The following is a 19,288-nucleotide window of genomic DNA, read 5'->3' as shown; positions in this document are numbered from 1 at the left end:
GTTGTTCCAAAGCTCAGACTAGCGTTGCTCTTTTCTTGCCGTTCGTTCACTGGGCTTGCGTTATCGGCCTTTAGTTCTTCGTTTCTTTGCATTAACCTTTTAAAACTACCTGTTCAGCTTTTGAGAGTTAACATTTTATGTCTTTTTAAAAAATTGTTAAAGTTTATTTATTTTTGAGAGAGAGAGACACAGTGTGAGTGGGGGAGGGGCAGAGAGAGAGGGAGACCCAGAATCTGAAACAGGCTCCAGGCTCTGAGCTGTCAGCACAGAGCCCGACGGGGGGCTCGAACTCACGCGCTGTGAGATCATGACCTGAGCCAAAGTCGGACGCTTAACCGACCGAGCCACCCAGGCGCCCCGACATTTTATGTCTTAACCCACCCATTTTTTCCACATCCTAACATCGATGAGATTGCCTGCATATATGATCATGGTGTGCAATTCCATAGGCCACGTTCTTCTCTCCTATTTGGTCCATAAGACAGTGGCGCATCTTGAGACCACAGGAGTCCTAGGTCTGATGAAAGGTACTCGCTTATTTAAACTAGAGAACAGAAAGGGCCTCCCTGTGGAACTTCTGCTCTTCCCTCCCAACAGTGGGTAGCTTCTATAGGGAGGGAGGTAGATTGAGAGGGGACACACGACGTTCTCAGTCTGCAGAATGGAAGTGGTTTAATACAGAACCAGAAGCTTCTATAGCTGCTGGGAGGCAGGGGGCCAAGATGAGGGAGGCAGTTTCTAGAGATGGGGGAGCACAGGGGTTGCAGGGAAGCCTGCTCAGTGGTTTCGGCCTCCTGCACGATGAAGTGGGTAAATGTCAGGACGACATCCAGAGGCCACTGGTCAAATGCACGTCTGCCTGCTGCTGACGCCAAAGGCTGTCCCAGGCAGCCACCACAGAAAAACTGCTTCTCCATCCCTTCTTCCTCCCCACTTGTGGGAGAATCTAAGCCCCCTACTGGAAAAGGGGCCTGGGAAATGCCACTTCCGGGCTGCACAGGGGAGAACTTAGGAAGGTGGGTGGGGGGCGCCTGAGGGCTCGGTCGGTTAAGCGTCCGACTCCCGCTCGGGTCGTGATCTCGCGGTCCCTGAGTTCGAGCCCCGCGTCGGGCTCTGGGCCGACAGCTCAGAGCCTGGAGCCTGTTTCAGATTCTGTGTGTCCCCCCTCTCTCTGCCCCTCCCCTGCACATGCTCTGTCTCTCTCTGTGTCAAAAATAAATACTTAAAAAAATTTTTTAATCTTAAGAAATATAAATAAAAAAATAATGAAAGGAACATGTAATACATTCGTCCTCCTCCCAATGGATTGGCTTCTGTGCCTCGCGGAGTATGTATACCCCACCCGACGTCAATGCACTTGAACAGCCAGGGCCAGCCAAAGGCAGGTGCAACAGTGGCGCCAAAGGCAGAGGGGGGCTTCCTGAGGCCATAGGCTGCCCTGCCCGTCCCCTTGCCCCTGAGGGATTATTTCCCCAAACGAAGGAGCTTGATTCAGTGCTTTGGTTCTTCAGCTGAAGAGCAGGACACAGAATTACTGGAGTATTAGGACGCTTACCACTCGTGGTCGCTAGGAACCGGCTCACGTGCTGTATCACACGCATCCTGAGGCTCTCGTTTCCATGAACGCTCGGTCACCTCGATTATGTTCTAGGCAGCTTGAGGGGAGGAGGCAGGTCGCTTGGTCCTCAAACGTGGCCCCTTGGGCTGCTAGCGCCGCCAAAGCCAGAGAAGATAGTCCCGTCTCTCCAGGTGCCTCTAGTATAGCAAGGACAGCGGGCGAGCTCGATCAGAGCGCATGCTCCAAGTGCATGCTCACCGTGGAGAGTTGCTTTCCAGGTTCAGCTTCAACAACCTTCAGGACAAAAGAGGAGACGTGTCGGGAGGTCAAGGGAGGAACACCGTCTGCCGCGCGTTCTGAACGTGAGCCCTGGGCGGCACGTCCTCCATACCCTGGAGCCCTCCCTCCCCCCCTCCCTGGGTCCCCTCAGAGGACTTCTAAATAGAAGCCAGTCCCAGCACCTCACTGTGCGAACAGCCCCAGAATTTCACACCTATTTCAGTTACTCGGCCGACTGGGAATACAATCCCGGACGTAGCTTGAAAACGCGGTATCTTGCCTCCCGACTACATCGTGCCTAGCTAGTTATAACGTTGAGTTCCCAATCTCTAACATTACAGAAGGGCATGGCTTTTTCATGCCTACAGAGGGGGCCTGGGTTTAAGGGTGGCAAGTCCTCCTCTGGAATGCACATCTTAAGACGTTGCAACGATGAGCAATCGTGCAAAGACGAAAGCAAATGCTCCACGCGCCCAGAGGGCCGCCGAGCTCAGCTTGAGGAATTTGCCGGAAGGATGCGCCGAGAGGCAAAACCGGGGGAAAGATCGGTTTTGAAAGCCCCGACGCTTCACAAGAGCCTCACGTGGCGTGATATTCTCTGGACTAAGAGGTTACAAAGCACACAGTGCAGAACGAGAGGTTCTCAGCGAAGAGGTACCCCCGCCCCCCCCCCCATTCCGGGCACTCGCGCCTCAGCCCCGGAGCCTCCGCGAGGGAGGGCCCCGTCGTCCCCAATGAACTACAAGACCCGCTGTTGCAGCGGTAGGAGCTTCTGGGTTCAAAGGCATGGAGCAGTAGCTCCTGGTGCAGGGGCGGGGGACAAGGGATCAGACGCCGAAGGCGACTCGAGCCCAGGCCCCAGCCTCTCAGGCTTGGCCACCCGTAAGCTGGGAGAACTGGACGCACAAAGGCAGAACGGCTTCGGGCTCCCGGTGGCAGAGGAGCAGCCAGAATTGCCAGCCAGACGCGGAACTCAGGGCGGACGAGATGTGCGGGGGCACTGGCGTTTTCTGGCACGTTCGTTCCCATCATCAAGCAATACCACGGCGGGCAACAGGCTTTGAGGACAGATGTGTGAAGCTCCCCGAGGTCACGTCGCACTGCTCCCCCGGGGTCCGGTTTAAGGCCCTACGAGAGATCAGGCCCCCCTGCGAGGGATCCGCTTAAATGTAGAACGAGGGCAAGTGTTAAAACTCAAGTATTTGGACACAGAAACCCACGAACTTACTAGAGTGCCTCTTCAACTCTAATAAGTACGTGCATTAATGTCATGCGGTGAAAGCGAATAAACTCAAGTCTGAGGCTCTGACATTATTGTGTTTTTTAAACTTTATTAAATTTTTAAATCTGAAAACTGTAAAACATAGTATTCATACAAACACACCTGAGGACTGTTCAACCAGGCACTGGCATCTTCACACAATTTGAGAGAAAATCAAGTTTAAAATAGAATCTGGTCTTATAAGAAATAAAAGAAATGAAAAACAAAAATAAAAGCACCTTTTAAATCACAGATGCCCAGTAAATAATTGCATGTGTTTATAAAGCACACTTGGTTTTCTAAAAGGAAAATGTACATTTTTGCCCCCGGTGAACATTTTATTGGCATTTAATAACAAATGGCTAATACACTTAGCACCAATTCTCACAGCTTATAAATATAACATCAAATGTTATACAAGGTAATAAATAACAAAACAATAAAAATGAACATGTTTCACTTGAAAGTCCTAATCTTTAAAATAAAGTTCAAAATGACCAATCAGAAGTAACATATCTTCCCAAATTTAGTAGGATAATTGGCTCAGAAAGCAAGTTAACTAGAAACATTGCATAAGACAGAGAACTTCCCTGGAAGGAAACCCTGAAGAGTAAGGTCGGAGGTATCAGTAGTGATGGCAAATAACGTGAGTATTTTTAACAGAATAAAAACATCTCACTAAATATTGTTAATATTTACCTATGTGGAGGTACAAAGCGCTATTTTAAATTCAAAAAGAAAAGATGTACTTGTGCGTATACTTCATATATAGAATAAAATATAAATATGAAACAGTATCCTTATGAGGAATAAACACAGACTAAAATATACATCTTTTAAAAATCTGGACATAGACACCTTTATAGAGATATGTGAGCATTGAATGCCTGGTGCAATGTCCAAATTTATGCAAAATATGGAAGTTTTAAAATAACTATCTCTTGTATAAAATGACTACTCTATAATTTACCCAAAAACTGCTAAGAATATTTCAAGAAAGTTTATAACGTTGCCTTTTTTTAAAAAATAGGAACAAATATAACATATGTAGAAATAATAATAGAAAGGAAAATAATTTATATGGCTTTCCCTTTTGGGAAGCTGACAGAATATGAACAGAACCTTGCAGTACAAACATAAAATATTGTAGAAAGATGATACCTATATTTGCGTCTTTTAAGTTTTCTTGTAAGGAAGGCTCATGGGTTTTATTACAGAATTTGCCAGTCCCTGATATTTTCTCTTTGGGATCCAGCTATTTTGGTTCTACAGAAAAAGATGAACAGAAATTAGAGGTGTTTCTGTTTCCTGCATGAAGTACATTTGTAAACTATATAATGAAATAATAAAAAGATGTAAAGAACCAACAACCAATGTGAATATGCCAATACTAACATGTTAAATGGCTTCTAAAATAGTAGACTAGACTGTAACGGAGCCCTGCAATTCTGGATATGACATGTTTGTAGAAGAACCTTCTATACAACAACAACTTCTAAAGGGCAGGGAAATGGTTTTACCCCAAGATGGCACTGGTCTCCCTAAATGAAGGCCAAGCTAAGTGTACAGAAACATTTTTTCAATTGTCAATGTGTTTTTCTCCTCTAAGCCCATCAATGTAGTGACACAACTTCACGGCGGTCCCCAGCTTCAGCCCCATGTGCTTCAGCATCATGTCACTCTTGAGGAGTAGCAGAGCCTTCCCATCAATGTCCTGAGACAGAAGGAAATGACAATAATTAGTCATCTGTTCATCTTTTAACGGAATGGCGATTTCTTTATATATAAGAACATGCAATACCAACTAGAGAGCAGCTCATTCCAGATGTGTATTCTCTATGAAAGTATGCATCGGCCTGACGAAAACTATTGCAAATATAATTTGTACAGTGAAGCATGTTTTGATCATTTGTAAATTTACTTAGAATTTTAAGAAAAAGAAAAGTTCACCTAATATCTTAAAAATGTCCTAAGTTGGGGCGCCTGGGTGGCGCAGTCGGTTAAGCGTCCGACTTCAGCCAGGTCACGATCTCCGTGAGTTCGAGCCCCGCGTCGGGCTCTGGGCTGATGGCTCGGAGCCTGGAGCCTGTTTCCGATTCTGTGTCTCCCTCTCTCTCTCTGCCCCTCCCCTGTTCATGCTCTGTCTCTCTCTGTCCCAAAAATAAATAAACGTTAAAAAAAAAAAAATGTCCTAAGCAGCAAACTAACTTTATTTTCTTTCTTTTTATTTACTTATTTGCTTAATTAATGAAAGTTTTGATAGAGACCACGTGAGTAGGGGAGGGGCAGAAAGAGAATGAGAGAGAGAATCCCAAGCAGGTTCCATGCTGTCAGCACCGCTGACACAGGGCTCGAACTCACGAAACCGTGATCTCATGAAACCAAGAGTCGGACACTTAAACAACTGAGCCACCCAGGTGCCCCGCAAACTACTACCTAACTTTAAATACTGTGTTGAATAAAATATTGCATATCTGTGACAAAGAGTAAAACACTATAAATGGTAGAAATGAATTTCAGATGGCCATTCACTTTCTTAGAACAGCCTGGAATATGTCAGCATCAATACAAACTGTAAATGTGCTATACGGTGTTTTGATGTTGAAAGCTAATCAGTTAGTTGTCTAAAGCTAATTAGATGCTAAAAACTAATGATTTCCTTGCCATACTGAACACATTACATCAAATATGTGGCCACTAATTTCACTCTTTAGGAAACACTATAAAAATACGACTTGATGGTCACAAGGCATCCTCCTCAAATTCTTTACTAGTTGACCAACTGATGCTGCTGAAGAATATTATTTGGTTTTTACAAGTTCTGGTTTAAAAATAAAACTGTACTGTCTGGAAAGACCTGAAACCCCTAATAGACTGTCTTTGTCAGGCAGCTTCTGTACTTTTTCTACTAAGTACAACTAGAACTTCCAAAAATTTAGCCCGGGATGCGGCTTTGTAAATGGCATGAAAGTATCAGCATCCCAAATTGTCAATAAGCGTGTAAGGTTAACAGAACTGAGCCAAATGGAATCAGCTGCTGGATTCACTGGGCATCACAACAAGGAGGACAGCCTGTCACATTCTTCCTATTTAAATCCAGCCTTTACGGATCTAACTTTGGGCAAAGTCAACTTTCTCACACATGGAAAATCGGTTGGTAGAGTTCTCCCACCATCTGTCCTAATTGGTATCCAACAGAAAGGCCTGCACAGAGGTCATTCAAAAGAATTACGGCAGGGGCACCTGGCTGCCTCAGTCTGTAGAGCATGCGACCCTCGATCTTGGGGTCGTGAGTTCAAGCTCCATGTTGGGTTAGAGCTTACTTTAAAAAGCAAAGCAAAGCAAAGCATCATGACAGGAAAACCAGATCAAAATATACATTACATGTTGCCTGAAGAGGTCAGCGATAGGGGTGAGCGTCTCAGGGTCTGCTTGTTTCAGAAACAGGATCACTTCATCCACAGACCAGGTTGAAGGGTCCGCAGGGAAGTCTCTCAAGACACCTGGATTACTTCCAACAGGTGAACTTGTAGCTTCAGTGGGAGAGAAAAAGACAAATCAAACCTGACCTGGTCATTACCCTGAAAGAGATGTTAGGTCGGGAGAAATGGTCTTGCATCAAGCATGTTGAGGAATATAGGTTAAATCGTGCTACTTGTAATAAGTGTCCTTTCACACTCACCAAAGTTGCCTGGGATGTAAAGGGAGGAGGCAGTATGGCCGAGGCTCTCATTTTCCACTGAACTTGGAAAAGCCATCATGTCAGGGTTCTCTGGTGAACCGGGATCAGCTTGTGTCAACGAGCCTTCAGGTATTGCCGTGGATGCTCGGAGAGGTAAGAAGAGACTGGTGGTGCCGTGGGCCTCTGGGCTATCATAGCAAGGTATGCAAGAGGAGCCCTCCTGTACTGGATCGGGTGTGAAATATGGCTGGTATGACTGTGCAGTGAAGCTGGAGAGAAGCGATGGACTCTGGCTCATGCGCGATTCCCGCCGCTGGTAGAGTGACTCTGGATCCCGTTCTGGGGACTCTGGCTCTGCATGGTAAGATGTTTCTAGAGAGCTGCTCTGGAAATCATAGTTGGGCCTTTCTACTGGAATAGTTGGGCTATAGCTTTTAGGTTCAGATAAGGAAGAAGGAGTCTCCTTTTTCCTCATTTTCTGAAACCTGATCTTTCTGGAAAGCAGGTAATTGTAATTTTTGTATGCATATCCAAATGGCTTCTGAAATGACACAAACCCAGCATAAACCAACTGTCAGTGAGTAAAAGGGAAACAACGGAAGTAGTAAATATATAGTAAAACCTTGGTTTGCAAGCATAATTCGTTCTGGAAGCATGCTTGCAATCCAAAGCACTTGTTTAGCAAAGCGAATTTCAAGAACCATTGGCTCAGTTGTGACTGTGGGACATTCGGTATCACACACTACTCGTATTACAAGACATCGCTTGTTTATCAAGTTAAAATTTATCAGAAATGTTTGCTTGTCTTGCAGAACGCTCGCAGAACAAGTTACTCGCAATCCAAGGTTTTACTGTATTTTTTATGTAACACAGCTTTATTATTACTAAAGATGAATGCTCCATGTTGATTATATGATTTTTGTTTCACAACTTTACACTTTAACTGAATTTTATACATTATACTTATCAATATATTCATTGTCACACACTTCCTCAAACCTAAACCTTAGCATTTTTCCAAAAGTTTTAGTCTCCCATCTGCTGCAACAGCAAATATCAATCAGCCTTGCTAATTGCTAATATCAATCTAGCCTTGCTAGAAATCTCTCTGATTTCTAACTGACTGGCATCATTATAAACCAGAGGTCGATTACACTTGAGCAAATATTTTTATAACACTCACGCGATTTTGCCATATTGATTTCACACGTAAACGGTGGATTTTTGAAACTTTTCCATGAATGACATCAAATTTCTTATCCAGGTTTTGAATGGCATCATAGATGACCTATTATATATAATACAAGCTATTATTAGTTTCTATTTCAAAAGGAAAGTAACATAAAAGCACCAAGAAGCCAAATTTTGACTACTAGAAACAAGGAAAGCTCTGAAGCCATCAGAAAGATCGTTTCCCACTTGACGCCCGGTTTTGGTGACACAGAGCCGAGCTGGCTGAGATAAGGGGCCCCAGCCTCCTACTCAACTACTCATGCCATACAGGCATTTTCAGAAGCTTTACTACCCGCAAGTAAATGTACTACCATTCTTATAAGCCACCACATTTAGGACGGAGTCGGTTTACGTCAAGGAGAATGCTATTTTAGGAAAGAAAGTTTCAAATCTGCTAAAAGGCCAAAGAGCCTCTCTGCATAGAATGACGGTGCGAACTCCTAGGCAGTGAGCATTCCACTCTGGAAAGAACAGTGAGCCAGATATAACAGATGTGACTTCTGGCTTCAAAGTATTTTTAACTCAGGCCATCGACAGTTACCCTTACAAAACCTTTGAGTGCATGTCCCGTACAGGCCAACCAGGTTCGGGACTAATAAAACCTGAGAATTCTTCAAATACACAGAAACTTCATTCAGGGAAACAATACACTTCAACTGGAGGCTGGAACCATTTCCCTTCATTCCTCCATTCATTCCAATAAACAGTTCTTGGGGGCCTATGACCTGTCAGAACTGCTTTGCTAGGTGCCAGCAATATGGACAGAAAACACAACACAACAAAACAAGATCACCGGATCCTGCCGGAAGAAACTCCCATTGTAGCTGGTGAGGGATGATTTCAATCAAGTGACCAGCAGCCGCAGCAGTGGTTCTCCAAGTGCGGCCTCGGGCCAGTAGCATCCACATCGCCTACTGGCTTGTCGGAAAGGCACCGTCTCCCACCCCAGACGTACTGAGGGGGGAACCCTGAGGATGGGGGCGGCGATCTGTTTCCACAAGCCCTCCAGGTGGTTCTGCTGCCTGATCCAGCGAGACCCACCGGTCTGTAATGCTGAGGTAAATGGCGCAGGCGCTAGGGGGACATGCTTGGGTTCTGATGCTTATCAGCTGTGTGACCTTGGGCAAGTTGCTTAACTTCTCTGTGCTTCCGTTTCCTCACCTACAGAAGAATCGAGATGAGCGCATCTCTCAGAGTTCCCCTGAGGACAAAGTGAGGCGCTGGAGTATGATGTCACTACGAACGTAATCACGATACCACCTGCCGACCGCTCCGCTAGCGCTCAATCACCCGCTGATGTTCGTATTATTTATTATTACACTCGGACGGCCACGGCACAGGTAAGAACGGGAGGCTAAGCGCACACAAGAGCAAGCCCGAACCCAGGCCGGCAGTCGTGGCAGGCCTTCCAGAGAGGTCTACGCCGAGAATTCCAAGACGAGCCGGTGTTCGCTAGCTAAAGATGCATGGCAGGGCATAGAGGGCAGAAGGAACGGCAGATTCAAAACTACCCAAACAGAACACGGGAAGGCACACGTTAGACAGTGAGCGTAAACGACGTGCAAAGAGCAGCGTTTCGAGGGAAGGAGAGAGACAGGGGGACAGAAAGACGGATGGGGGGCCCAAAGAGGAGGTTTTGTTGAGCTGCGGGAGGACGTGCGCAGAGTGATGCAGACCGAGGCTGAAGGGACAGGAGGTGGTGACCGACGAAGGGAGGGGTCCCGGCACAGGGCAAGAGGCCTGGGGGCAGAGCCCCGTGCAGGTGTGGCTGTTCGCCCTACAGGGGAGACGCCGCCCCGAGGACAGATGCCAGGCTACTCGGTGGGCCCTGGGGAGAGCAGTTGGGACCGGGAGGGATTTCTGCCTCACACCCTGCCTCGCCTCCGTGAAGGAAGAGGAAGAAGCGGGGGGCTGAGCTGTTGGGAGCTCGTGGGGACCGGCAGGGAGCTGGCCAGAGAGCTGCGGAAGGGCCAGGGCGCAGCGGGCGGGCGGGCGCCCCCTCCGCCTCCCGGGCTGCGGAGGGCTGGGGTCTTCCAGAAGGGGACGCCGGGCAAGGACGGAAAAGGAAAAGATGGCGGTGCTGCGGCAACCGGCCTGGGCTGGGCAGGGCAGGGAAGGGGTCCAACAAAGGAACGAGCGAGCCCGCTGGGAGCCGCGGGGACCGCCGAGGGCCCGCGTCAGGGCCGTAACTCGAGGCCCCGGGCATTTCTCCTCGTAGGCGCGCGAGCCCACGTCTTCCCAGTGGCTCAGGGAGAAGGCGCGGCAGAGGTGGGGGGGGGGGGACCGGGGATGCTTCCGGAAGTGGAGGGACAGCCCTGCTCCTGCTCCGGGGCAGAGCCTCCCTCCTGCACCCCGCACCCCGCCCCCTGCACGTCCTCCCCCCCAACCCCAGGCCTGCCGCGTCCCCTCCAGGCAGTCCCCCTGCAGGCAGTCAGCTTCTACTCTCAGCGACAGTGATAAAGACTCAGGTAATAAACTCTCTTCGGCACCCTACCTGGTTTTAATCCAAGACACTTGGTTTGTCAAGAACTACTTTTTAAAAAATAACCTTTCATTACCTCTAGAGGATGCAGCTCACAAAATCCTTGATTTACATACTTCTATCAATCTCTACCAACAGGCTCACTTTTACAACATCCCCTCAAAACTATGTAAGATACACTTTTTAAAAAACAATGGTGAGCTGACACTTTCTCAATTGAGATATCTCAACAATGCATTTAGGCACACACTAAATTTTATCCATAGCAGACAATTTCTTTTCAAGATTTTGTAGGGGAAATTAATTCAATATTGAGTAACATAACATCGATTTCTCCAGTTAAGGGCTTTAAAAGCAAAGCTATAAAATGTACATACTGGTATTTCAAAATTTTCACCTGGAGATGCTCTTCTAACTAGAAATTGTTAAAAATCATCACAATGGAGTGATAATCATAAATAATCTGATAAAGCAAAATTACAATTAATTGTATACTTTACATGAGATAAAGAGAATTTCAACTTAGTATTTCAGAAAAGTACATTTGAGAGACAGAAGTTTTGTACCTGACAATGAATAAGGACGTCCTGAACTGTTTTTTGTTTCTCTTCGTTGTAGGATGTGTCAGATAGAACAGCTTCCTGCTAATATTTGAAAAGTTAAGTAGTTAATGCTTTACTTTTATAAGAGTCAAACTGAATACTAGGAGAAAAAAAACCCACTTTACATTTATTTAAATTGTTTTTATTTTCACTAACTTTTCAAAAGGTTTCAGAAGCCTTAATCTAAAGCAGAGACAAAATAGAATAAAAACATTAATATGTGAGTGGAAATATAACTAAGTAAGACAGGAAGTATGGAAAGAATTTATTATATCATAAGGACCTAGGTTTAGGGTTTTATACTGAAAATGAGTACAAACTGCCCTGAACGTCCTACCATAAGGAAAGGGAAGGTAAATGGTTAAATCCTCACTAGCTAAGGAAGCAAATTCAGGAGAGACCAATATTTTTTGAGTGTGAGTTGAGAGGAACTCTACAGTATATGAAAAATTGAAACCTTTTCCTTTAAAATGGTCACGTGTTGGGGTGCCTGGGTGACTCAGTTAGTTAAGCGTCTGACTCTCCGTTTCAGCTCAGGTCATGATCTCAGGGTTTCCTGAGTTCAAGCCCCGCATCGGACTCTGTGCTAACAGTGCAAAGCCTGCTTGGGATTCTCTCTCTCTCTTTTGCTCTCTGCCCCTCCACTGCTCACACTGTCTCTGTCTCTCTCAAAATAAATAAATATACTTCAAAATAAATAAATAAATAAATAAAATGGATGCATGTCAATATATTTGGCAAATGGCGATTAACATTACTTACATTATGGACATATGCAGTATGTGGTTCATATGCATAAAGAACAGTGTTATCATCATCATAAGCAGGTATTCGTGTTCTTTTCTAAGGAAGATTTATTAACAAATTAAGAGGAAAGGTGAAAGAACTGAAAGAAAAATCGAGGACTTCAATTTCACTTCTAAGAAGCTCCAAAAGCCTATTGGTGATATCCAAGGACCCTTGTCCATTGTAAATCTTAGGACTACATGAAAAGATGGACTTGCAAAACTGTTTTCTCATTACCGCAGCTACACTTAAGACGTCATTTTCCTTCCAGCTTAACCTCTTGTGTAACTCAAGGTAGAAAGACTAGTCTAGTAACCTGGCACCGGAACTGCTGTAAAAGCCAAGTATTTCTAACCAGGAACAAAGAACCAGGTTACATGACTTTTGATTTTTAAGCAATCTAACAGTGCCACTCTGTGGACAAAATAGGAAACACTTAAGCACCTATTTTTCTTGAGAAATTAATCTCTAATCACCTTAAAACATTTTTAGGGGGGGGATAGGACACGATATAAATAAGTGAATATACGATACATAACAATTACACTTCATTTAATAACTGTACTCTAAGAATGAATTAAACTATAAGAATAATGTTAAAATAAAGATATGTAGAAGCTATGTATGTCTCTGTTTCAAAAAACATAACCAAAATAATATGGAATGGGCTACAGAGGAGTTCTTATAAAAATATACCTTGTATGGTACCTTATGCTTTTCAAAGTGATTTATTTCACATATTTATGCCAGAGAAACATTCTGGATAGGCAGTTAACTTTATCTACCATTATTATGAAAAAATATTGGGGCTGATAGAAGTTAAAAAAATTGCCCGTAGCACTAAGGTGGCATTACTACCCACATCATTATTTAAGTAAAGAAATGCTTTTTCTGGGAAACCAAATTACATATAGTTTAATAATTTATATTGTTACCGTCAGGAATCAAGAAACATAGCACAATGTGACACAATTATACAATAACACAACCATTTTGAAAGACTATGGGGCAGAGTTTCATGAAGTTACATTAACCATATGAGCTAGCAATTCAACTCCTGAGTATTAACCCAAGAGAAATGCTAGGATCTGTTCACAAAAGCCTTGCACACGAATGTTTATAGCAGGTTTATATATCACTGTCAAAACTCATGAACTTGTGATTACTGCCATTTCACTGAAAGAACTTCAATTCAATTTAGCGAAGAAATAGAGCAGAATGAAAAGAACAAAGACAGATCTTCAATTTGAAATACAAACCACATCCACTTCACTGGAGCCGCTCGACATCTTTTTTGTGCAACAGCAGCACTCCGCTTCCTCTGCGTTGGGCCTAGTTATTTCTAAATTTGTTGGAGGGTTTATGTGTGAAACTGCCTGGTCGCCTGAGTCTGGCAAACCACCGACTCCTGAAAAGCAACACATAACAAAGTTACTTCACAGACTTTTCACAAACTTAATACGGATCTGTTCTCCCGATGCCAACTCTAACTGAGAGTCCTGGCTGAATTTTAGAGAGTGACAAAACTCTTCCATGAGTGATCTCGAATAAACCTTTAAAATCGAAGGGCTCTATTGCCACACCGAGGAGTAAGAATCAAGATCAAACACAAATTCAAAACTGTGAAGCGAATGCTTCACAACTTAAAGCCTACAGAGTAAAAGCTAGAAACAAATGAACAAGAGAACATAATTCCCAGCTGCTTTTTAAAAGCACCTGGGTGGCTCAGTCGGTTAAGGTCATGATCTCGCGGTTTGTGGGTTCGAACCCCGCATCGTTGGGCCCTGTGCTGCCAGCTCAGAGCCTGGAGCCTGCTTCGGGATTCTGTGTCTCCCTAGCCCTTCCCCCTACCCTGCTTGCGCTCTGTCTGTCTCTCATAAGTAAATGTTAAAAATTTTTTTTAAATAAAGATAAATGACTTCCTGTTTGTTTGCCACCGCAGTTAGACTCTTAAAACCAGACAATTCCCTACCGGATTACTTACACTGTAGCTGAAACTTGGCTGTAGTTAGACATGGGAGCAACATGCATGGAGTCCATCACTGGACTCCAGACATTTCTTTGTGTGTGGCACATTTACACATCAACATCGATCTTGCACTGTTTGAACCTCTCATTCCTGTCATGACCTCTACCCACAACACCCTGCCGTTTCTCCACCTAGGGGAACCTATTCCTTCAAAGCTCCACTCAAGTTCCATCTCCACAAAGCAAAGGTGCTAAGTCATCCCATCTGGAAGTTAACACTGCCTTCCCCAAAGTACCAGAACACTCCCACTTTAATGGTTTTAAGGTAATTGTTACACAAAGGGAAACATCAAATAGCATTAAGACCTTAGGCTTGGGGCCTGAATACCTAGGTTTAGGTCCCAGTTCCTCCACTGACTAGCTGTGTAACTTCTCTGTGCTTCTCTGTAACATGAGGATAATAGTACAGACCTCATACAGATACGGAGATTAATTGAAACATGACAAGGGCTTAAAACCACAGCTGTCATGGCAAAGGCACCCACTGTTAGCTATTATTATTTCATTATTTGGGTATGCATAACATCCTCCCAACAGAACCATTAGTCATGGAGCACATGGGCAACAAATATTCGGGGTCCCAACATGTAATTTTCATTCACATTGCACCTGTACGCTGAAGATGTAGCAACAATTTCTTGTAGACAAATTTTAAATACTAGGACATAATACAAACAACTGGGCTTTTAAAAATAGGATCCAGGGGCGCCTGGGTGGCCAAGTGGGTTAAGCATCCAGCTCTTGATTTCGACTCTGGTCATGGTGTGGGATTGAGCCCCGTGTCTGACTCTGCACTGACAGCATGAAGCCTGTTTAGGATTCTCTCTCCCTCTCTCTCTGCCCCTCCCCCTGCACGCTGGCTGGCTTGCTCTCAAAATAAACAAACATTAAAAAAAATACTTGAATCCAAATCCAAATTGCAAAATTTGCTATTTTGCTTCAAGCAGGTATTTAACCTCTCTGTGCCTCGATTCCTTAACTCCTAAAGCTGGAATAATATCTACTTTACAGAGCTGTGTAAGACCAAATGAAAGTTAGGCACTGGGCATCATGTCTGGTTCGCAGCAGGCACAGCATAAATTTTAGTTCCTTTTCACTTCTTCACATCACATAAAGTTTCTGCAACACTTTCTTAGAGTCCAACCTTGAAGCAGTTGCAAATTAATACAGTTCACTAAATTCAAAGTCCTGCAAAATGAGTTTACTTAAAATAAAGCTCACTTGTATTTTCTGATAGAAAACCTAAACTCTTAATAACATACGAACAAGAAGCCATCTGTTTTTTTATAATACGTTTTTTAGACATTAAAGACATTTCAAAGGCATTTTTCAAAAGCAATTTGAAGATTCTCCTTCAAGGTGGAGAGCATTCACTTGCCACCAATTTATCTAAAGTGTGAAGGGTGAAAACAGCATTTCACCCCAAAACCACTAGAAAAAAATGTGATACAGTTGGGGTGCCTGCATGGCACAGTCGGTTGAGCGTCCAACTTCAGCTCAAGTCATGATTTCACGGTTCGTGGGTTGGAGCCCCAGGTCAGGCTCTGTGCTGGCAGCTTGCTCATAGCCTGCAGCCTGCTTCGGGTTCTGTGTCTCTTTCTCTCTCTGCTCCTCCCCCGCTGATGCTCTGTCTCACTCTGTCTCTCAAAAATAAATAAACGTAAAAAAAAAATTTGTTTTTAAAGCGACACAGCAAAACAAGTCAGATTTACATTAAAAAAAAAAAAAACTGTCAATACTGATCATTTTCTAAAACTCCTGTCCAGACTCTCAAAAGTAGCCCTTCTACTGTCCATATCAAACTTTAGAGACCACAAAGTTGCCAGATGGAAGAGAATGCCAGATGGAAGGGAATACAAAACTGTATCCCATCGCGCACCACCGAATTGGGTCCATGCCCTTTTTATAAAACGCCTTACAGAAAAGCCGCTTGTAAAATCACGATGTGTAAACATTAAACTAGTTTAAAAACCCTAGAGCAGTCTGGATTTGGTGAGAGCCAGGTAGAGGAGGGAAGGAATTGATCTCTTTTAAAAATTTTTTAATGTCTGTTTATTTTTGAGAGAGGGTGAGACACACATAGCATAATTGGGGGAAGGGCAGAGAGAAGGAGACACAGAATCTAAAGCAGATTCCAGGCTCTGAGCTGGCAGCACAGAGCCTGGCACTGGGCTGGAACTCATGAGCCCAGATCACAACCTGAGCTGAAATCCGATACTTAACCGACTGAGCCACCCAGGCACCACAGAAGGAATAGATCTCTCATCAAATTATCAAACGGATCGTTCTCAACCTAACTCTTTATTTTCTTTTGCCTCCTTTATGTGTTTACATTAAGCCAGTAAGGCTGCACTGTCATTAATCAAACACGATTACCACCAAAGTCTCAAAATCAACATTTCTTTCTTTTTAATATTTATTTTTATTTTTGAGAGACAGAGTGTGAGCAGGGGAGGGACAGAGAGAGAGAGAGGGAGACACAGAACCTGAAGCAGGCTCCAGGCTCCAAGCTGTCAGCAAAGAGCCCAAGGTGGGGCTGGAACTCATGAACTGTGAGATCATGATCTGAGCCCAAGTTGGATGCTCAACCGACCTAGCCACTTAGGTGCCCTCAAAATCAGTGTTTCAATGTCAAAAAATGTTATAACAAGTCAAGCTAGTCCATTAATTCCTTCTTTATAATTTTTTTAAATATAATTTGTCAAGTTGGCTAACATACAGTGTATACAGTGTGCTCTTGGTTTTGGGGGTAGATTGCCGTGGTTTATCATCACTTACATACAACAGCCAGTGCTCACCCCAACAAGTGCCCTCCTCAACGCCCATCACCCATTTTCTCCTCTCCCCCGCCCTTCCCATCAACCCTGTTTGTTGTCTGTATTCCAGAGTCTCTTATGGTCTGCCTCCCTCTGTAACTAATTTTTTCCCCTTCCCCTCCCCCATGATCTTCTGTTAAGTTTCTCAAGTTCCACATATGAGTGAAAACATATGGTATCTGTCTTTCTCCGACTGACTTATTACACTTAGCATAATACCTTCCAGTTCCATCCACATTATTGCAAATGGCAAGATTTCATTCTGATTGCCAAGTAGTACTCCATTGTATATATAAACCACATCTTCTTTATCGATCCATCAATTGATGGACATTTAGGCTCTTTCCATAATTTGGCTATTGTTGAGAGTGCTGTTATAAACATTGGGGTACAAGTGCCCCTATGCATCAGCACTCCTGTATCCCTTGGGTAAATTCCTAGCAGTGCTATTGCTGGGTCATAGGGTAGGTCCATTTTTAATTTTTTTTGAGGAACCTCCACACTTGTTTTCCAGAGCGGCTGCACCAGTTTGCATTCCCACCAACAGTGCAAGAGGGTCCCCATTTCTCCACCTCCCCGCCAGCATCTGTTGTCTCCTGAGTTGTTAATTTTAGCCATTCTGACAGGTGTGAGGTGGTATCTCAGTGTGGTTTTGATCTGTATTTCCCTGATGAATCAAGCTAATCCGTTAATTCTTTTTTTTTTTTTTTTTTTTTTTTTAATGTTTGAGAGAGAGAGAGAGACAGGGGAGGGGCAGAGCGAGAGAGGGAGACACAGAATCCCAAGCAGGCTCCAGGCTCTGAGCTGTCAGCACAGAGCCTTAATCGGGGCTGGAACTCATGAACTGTGAGATCATGACTTGAGCGAAGTCTGAGGCTTAACCGACTGACCCACCCAGGCGCCCTCAGTTTCAATCTCAAAAAAATGTTATAATGAATCGAGCTAGTCCATTAATTATTTAGTTATTTTATTTAAAAACATTTTTTAATGACTGTTTATTTTTGAGAGAGAGACAGAGTGTGAGCATGGGAGGGAGAGGGGGAAAGGAAGAGAGGAAGAGAGAGCGGGAGAGGGAGTGGGAGTGAGAGAGAGATACAAAATCCAAAGCAGGCTCCGGTCCGAGCTGTCAGCACAGAGCCCAAGTCGGGGCTGCACCTCACAAACCGCGAGATCACGACCTGAGCGGCAGTCGGACGCTTAACCGACTGAGCTACCCAGGCGTCCCTGGTCCATCAGTTCTTTAAACTCAAAATTCTATATAATATCTGAGAGTCTTTTTATTTTTTGTTTATTTTTTATTTTTTTTAATTAACGTTTATTTATTTTTGAGACAGAGAGAGACTGAGCATGAACGGGGGAGGGGCAGAGAGAGAGGGAGACACAGAATCGGAAGCAGGCTCCAGGCTCTGAGCCATCAGCCCAGAGCCCGACGCGGGCTCGAACTCACGGACCGCGAGATCGTGCCCTGAGCCGAAGTCGGACGCTTAACCGACTGAGCCACCCAGGCGCCCCAATGTCTGAGAGTCTTGATAGTTCCTTACCCCAACCGCCTCCGCTAAGGAACAGAAGGAACAAAAGAGGATCTACTCGTCCCCCAAAGTCGGCATAAAGTCCTAGAAAAACGGCCAAAGCTCAAAAGCTCACAGGCGCTGGCTTCCCGGGACAGCCGGCGGAAAACACGCCGAACCACCCCTGTGCAGGGCTGCCGAAATTTGAGAGAAAAGTTAAGTCCTTTTTCTCCGCTTAGGGCCAATCCGGCCCCCGCCCCGCAGCTCCCCAGCCTTTAGCCCAAACGGCCTCTCAACGGCTTTTCGCCCACAACCTGAGGTAACAAAGTTCAAGGGGAGACTAAGTGCCGCTAGAAAGGCCTTTTCGGGCCTCAGGGCCAATTCGGTCCTGCCCGCCCCGTCCCCCGCTCCGCCCCGAAGTTCCTCAGTCTTTAAGGCAAATTTCCTCTCCAGGGCTTCTCGAGCACACCCGAGGCAAAAAAAGCTCAAGGGGAGACAAAATGCCGCTACACAGGCCTTTCCGGGCCTCAGGGCCAATTCGGTCCTGCCCGCTCCGCCCCCCGCTCCGCCCCGCAACCCCCGCTCCGCCCCGAAGTTCCTCAGTCTTTAAGGCAAATTTCCTCTCCAGGGCTTCTCGAGCACACCCGAGGCAAAAAAAGCTCAAGGGGAGACAAAATGCCGCTACACAGGCCTTTCCGGGCCTCAGGGCCAATTCGGTCCTGCCCGCTCCGCCCCCCGCTCCGCCCCGCAACCCCCGCTCCGCCCCGAAGTTCCTCAGTCTTTAAGGCAAATTTCCTCTCCAGGGCTTCTCGAGCACACCCGAGGCAAAAAAGCTCAAGGGGAGACAAAGTGCCGCTAGACAGACCTTCTCTGGCATCAGGACCTGCCGCACCGGACTCCGGAGGGCTCGCGGCGCTAGCTGTGGTATCCAGCCTTCCGGGACGTCCACGGCCAAAACCGTTAACACGCCTGGAAACCGACCAACGGTCCTTTCACCGGAAGTCGGGCCCGAGCACGTGACGTGTCCAGCGCGAGCCCCCCGGAAGTTCCGGA

At 45.3% G+C, this 19,288-nt stretch overlaps 1 protein-coding gene across 4 annotated transcripts; it reads right to left on the bottom strand.

The window, feature by feature from the left end:
* Window positions 1-3,147: 3,147 nt before the first annotated feature.
* SCML1 (Scm polycomb group protein like 1) lies at window positions 3,148-19,258 on the bottom strand. 4 transcript variants are annotated; one of them, XM_011291620.4, is made up of 8 exons: window positions 19,101-19,258; window positions 13,143-13,291; window positions 11,860-11,940; window positions 11,062-11,139; window positions 7,964-8,068; window positions 6,781-7,321; window positions 6,483-6,631; window positions 3,148-4,812 (listed from the first exon to the last, which is right to left on the bottom strand). In XM_011291620.4, exons 2-8 carry the CDS (start codon window positions 13,170-13,172, stop codon window positions 4,678-4,680), a joined length of 1,119 nt encoding a protein of 372 aa, XP_011289922.1. In that variant the 5' UTR covers window positions 13,173-13,291; window positions 19,101-19,258; the 3' UTR covers window positions 3,148-4,677. The 4 variants fall into 4 exon arrangements, with proteins under 4 accessions (XP_011289922.1, XP_019679162.1, XP_011289923.1 ...); XM_019823603.3 differs by having other exon boundaries at window positions 11,062-11,136; XM_011291621.4 differs by lacking the exon at window positions 11,860-11,940.
* Window positions 19,259-19,288: the final 30 nt, after the last annotated feature.

Source organism: Felis catus, chromosome X (genome assembly GCF_018350175.1).
Source record: "Felis catus isolate Fca126 chromosome X, F.catus_Fca126_mat1.0, whole genome shotgun sequence".
Lineage (NCBI taxonomy): Eukaryota > Metazoa > Chordata > Mammalia > Carnivora > Felidae > Felis > Felis catus.
This window is presented reverse-complemented; position numbering and strand designations above follow the sequence as displayed.

Bases quoted from the DNA above. Each gene is read 5' to 3' on its own strand.
- SCML1 (XM_011291620.4), bottom strand. From the start codon at position 13,172: ATGTCGAGCGGCTCCAGTGAAGTGGATGTG. The intron at 11,140-11,859 runs GTAAGTAATGTT...TTCAAATATTAG, and splicing joins ATACTGCATATGTCCATAAT to CAGGAAGCTGTTCTATCTGA. The intron at 6,632-6,780 runs GTGAGTGTGAAA...CTCCCACTGAAG, and splicing joins TTACATCCCAGGCAACTTTG to CTACAAGTTCACCTGTTGGA.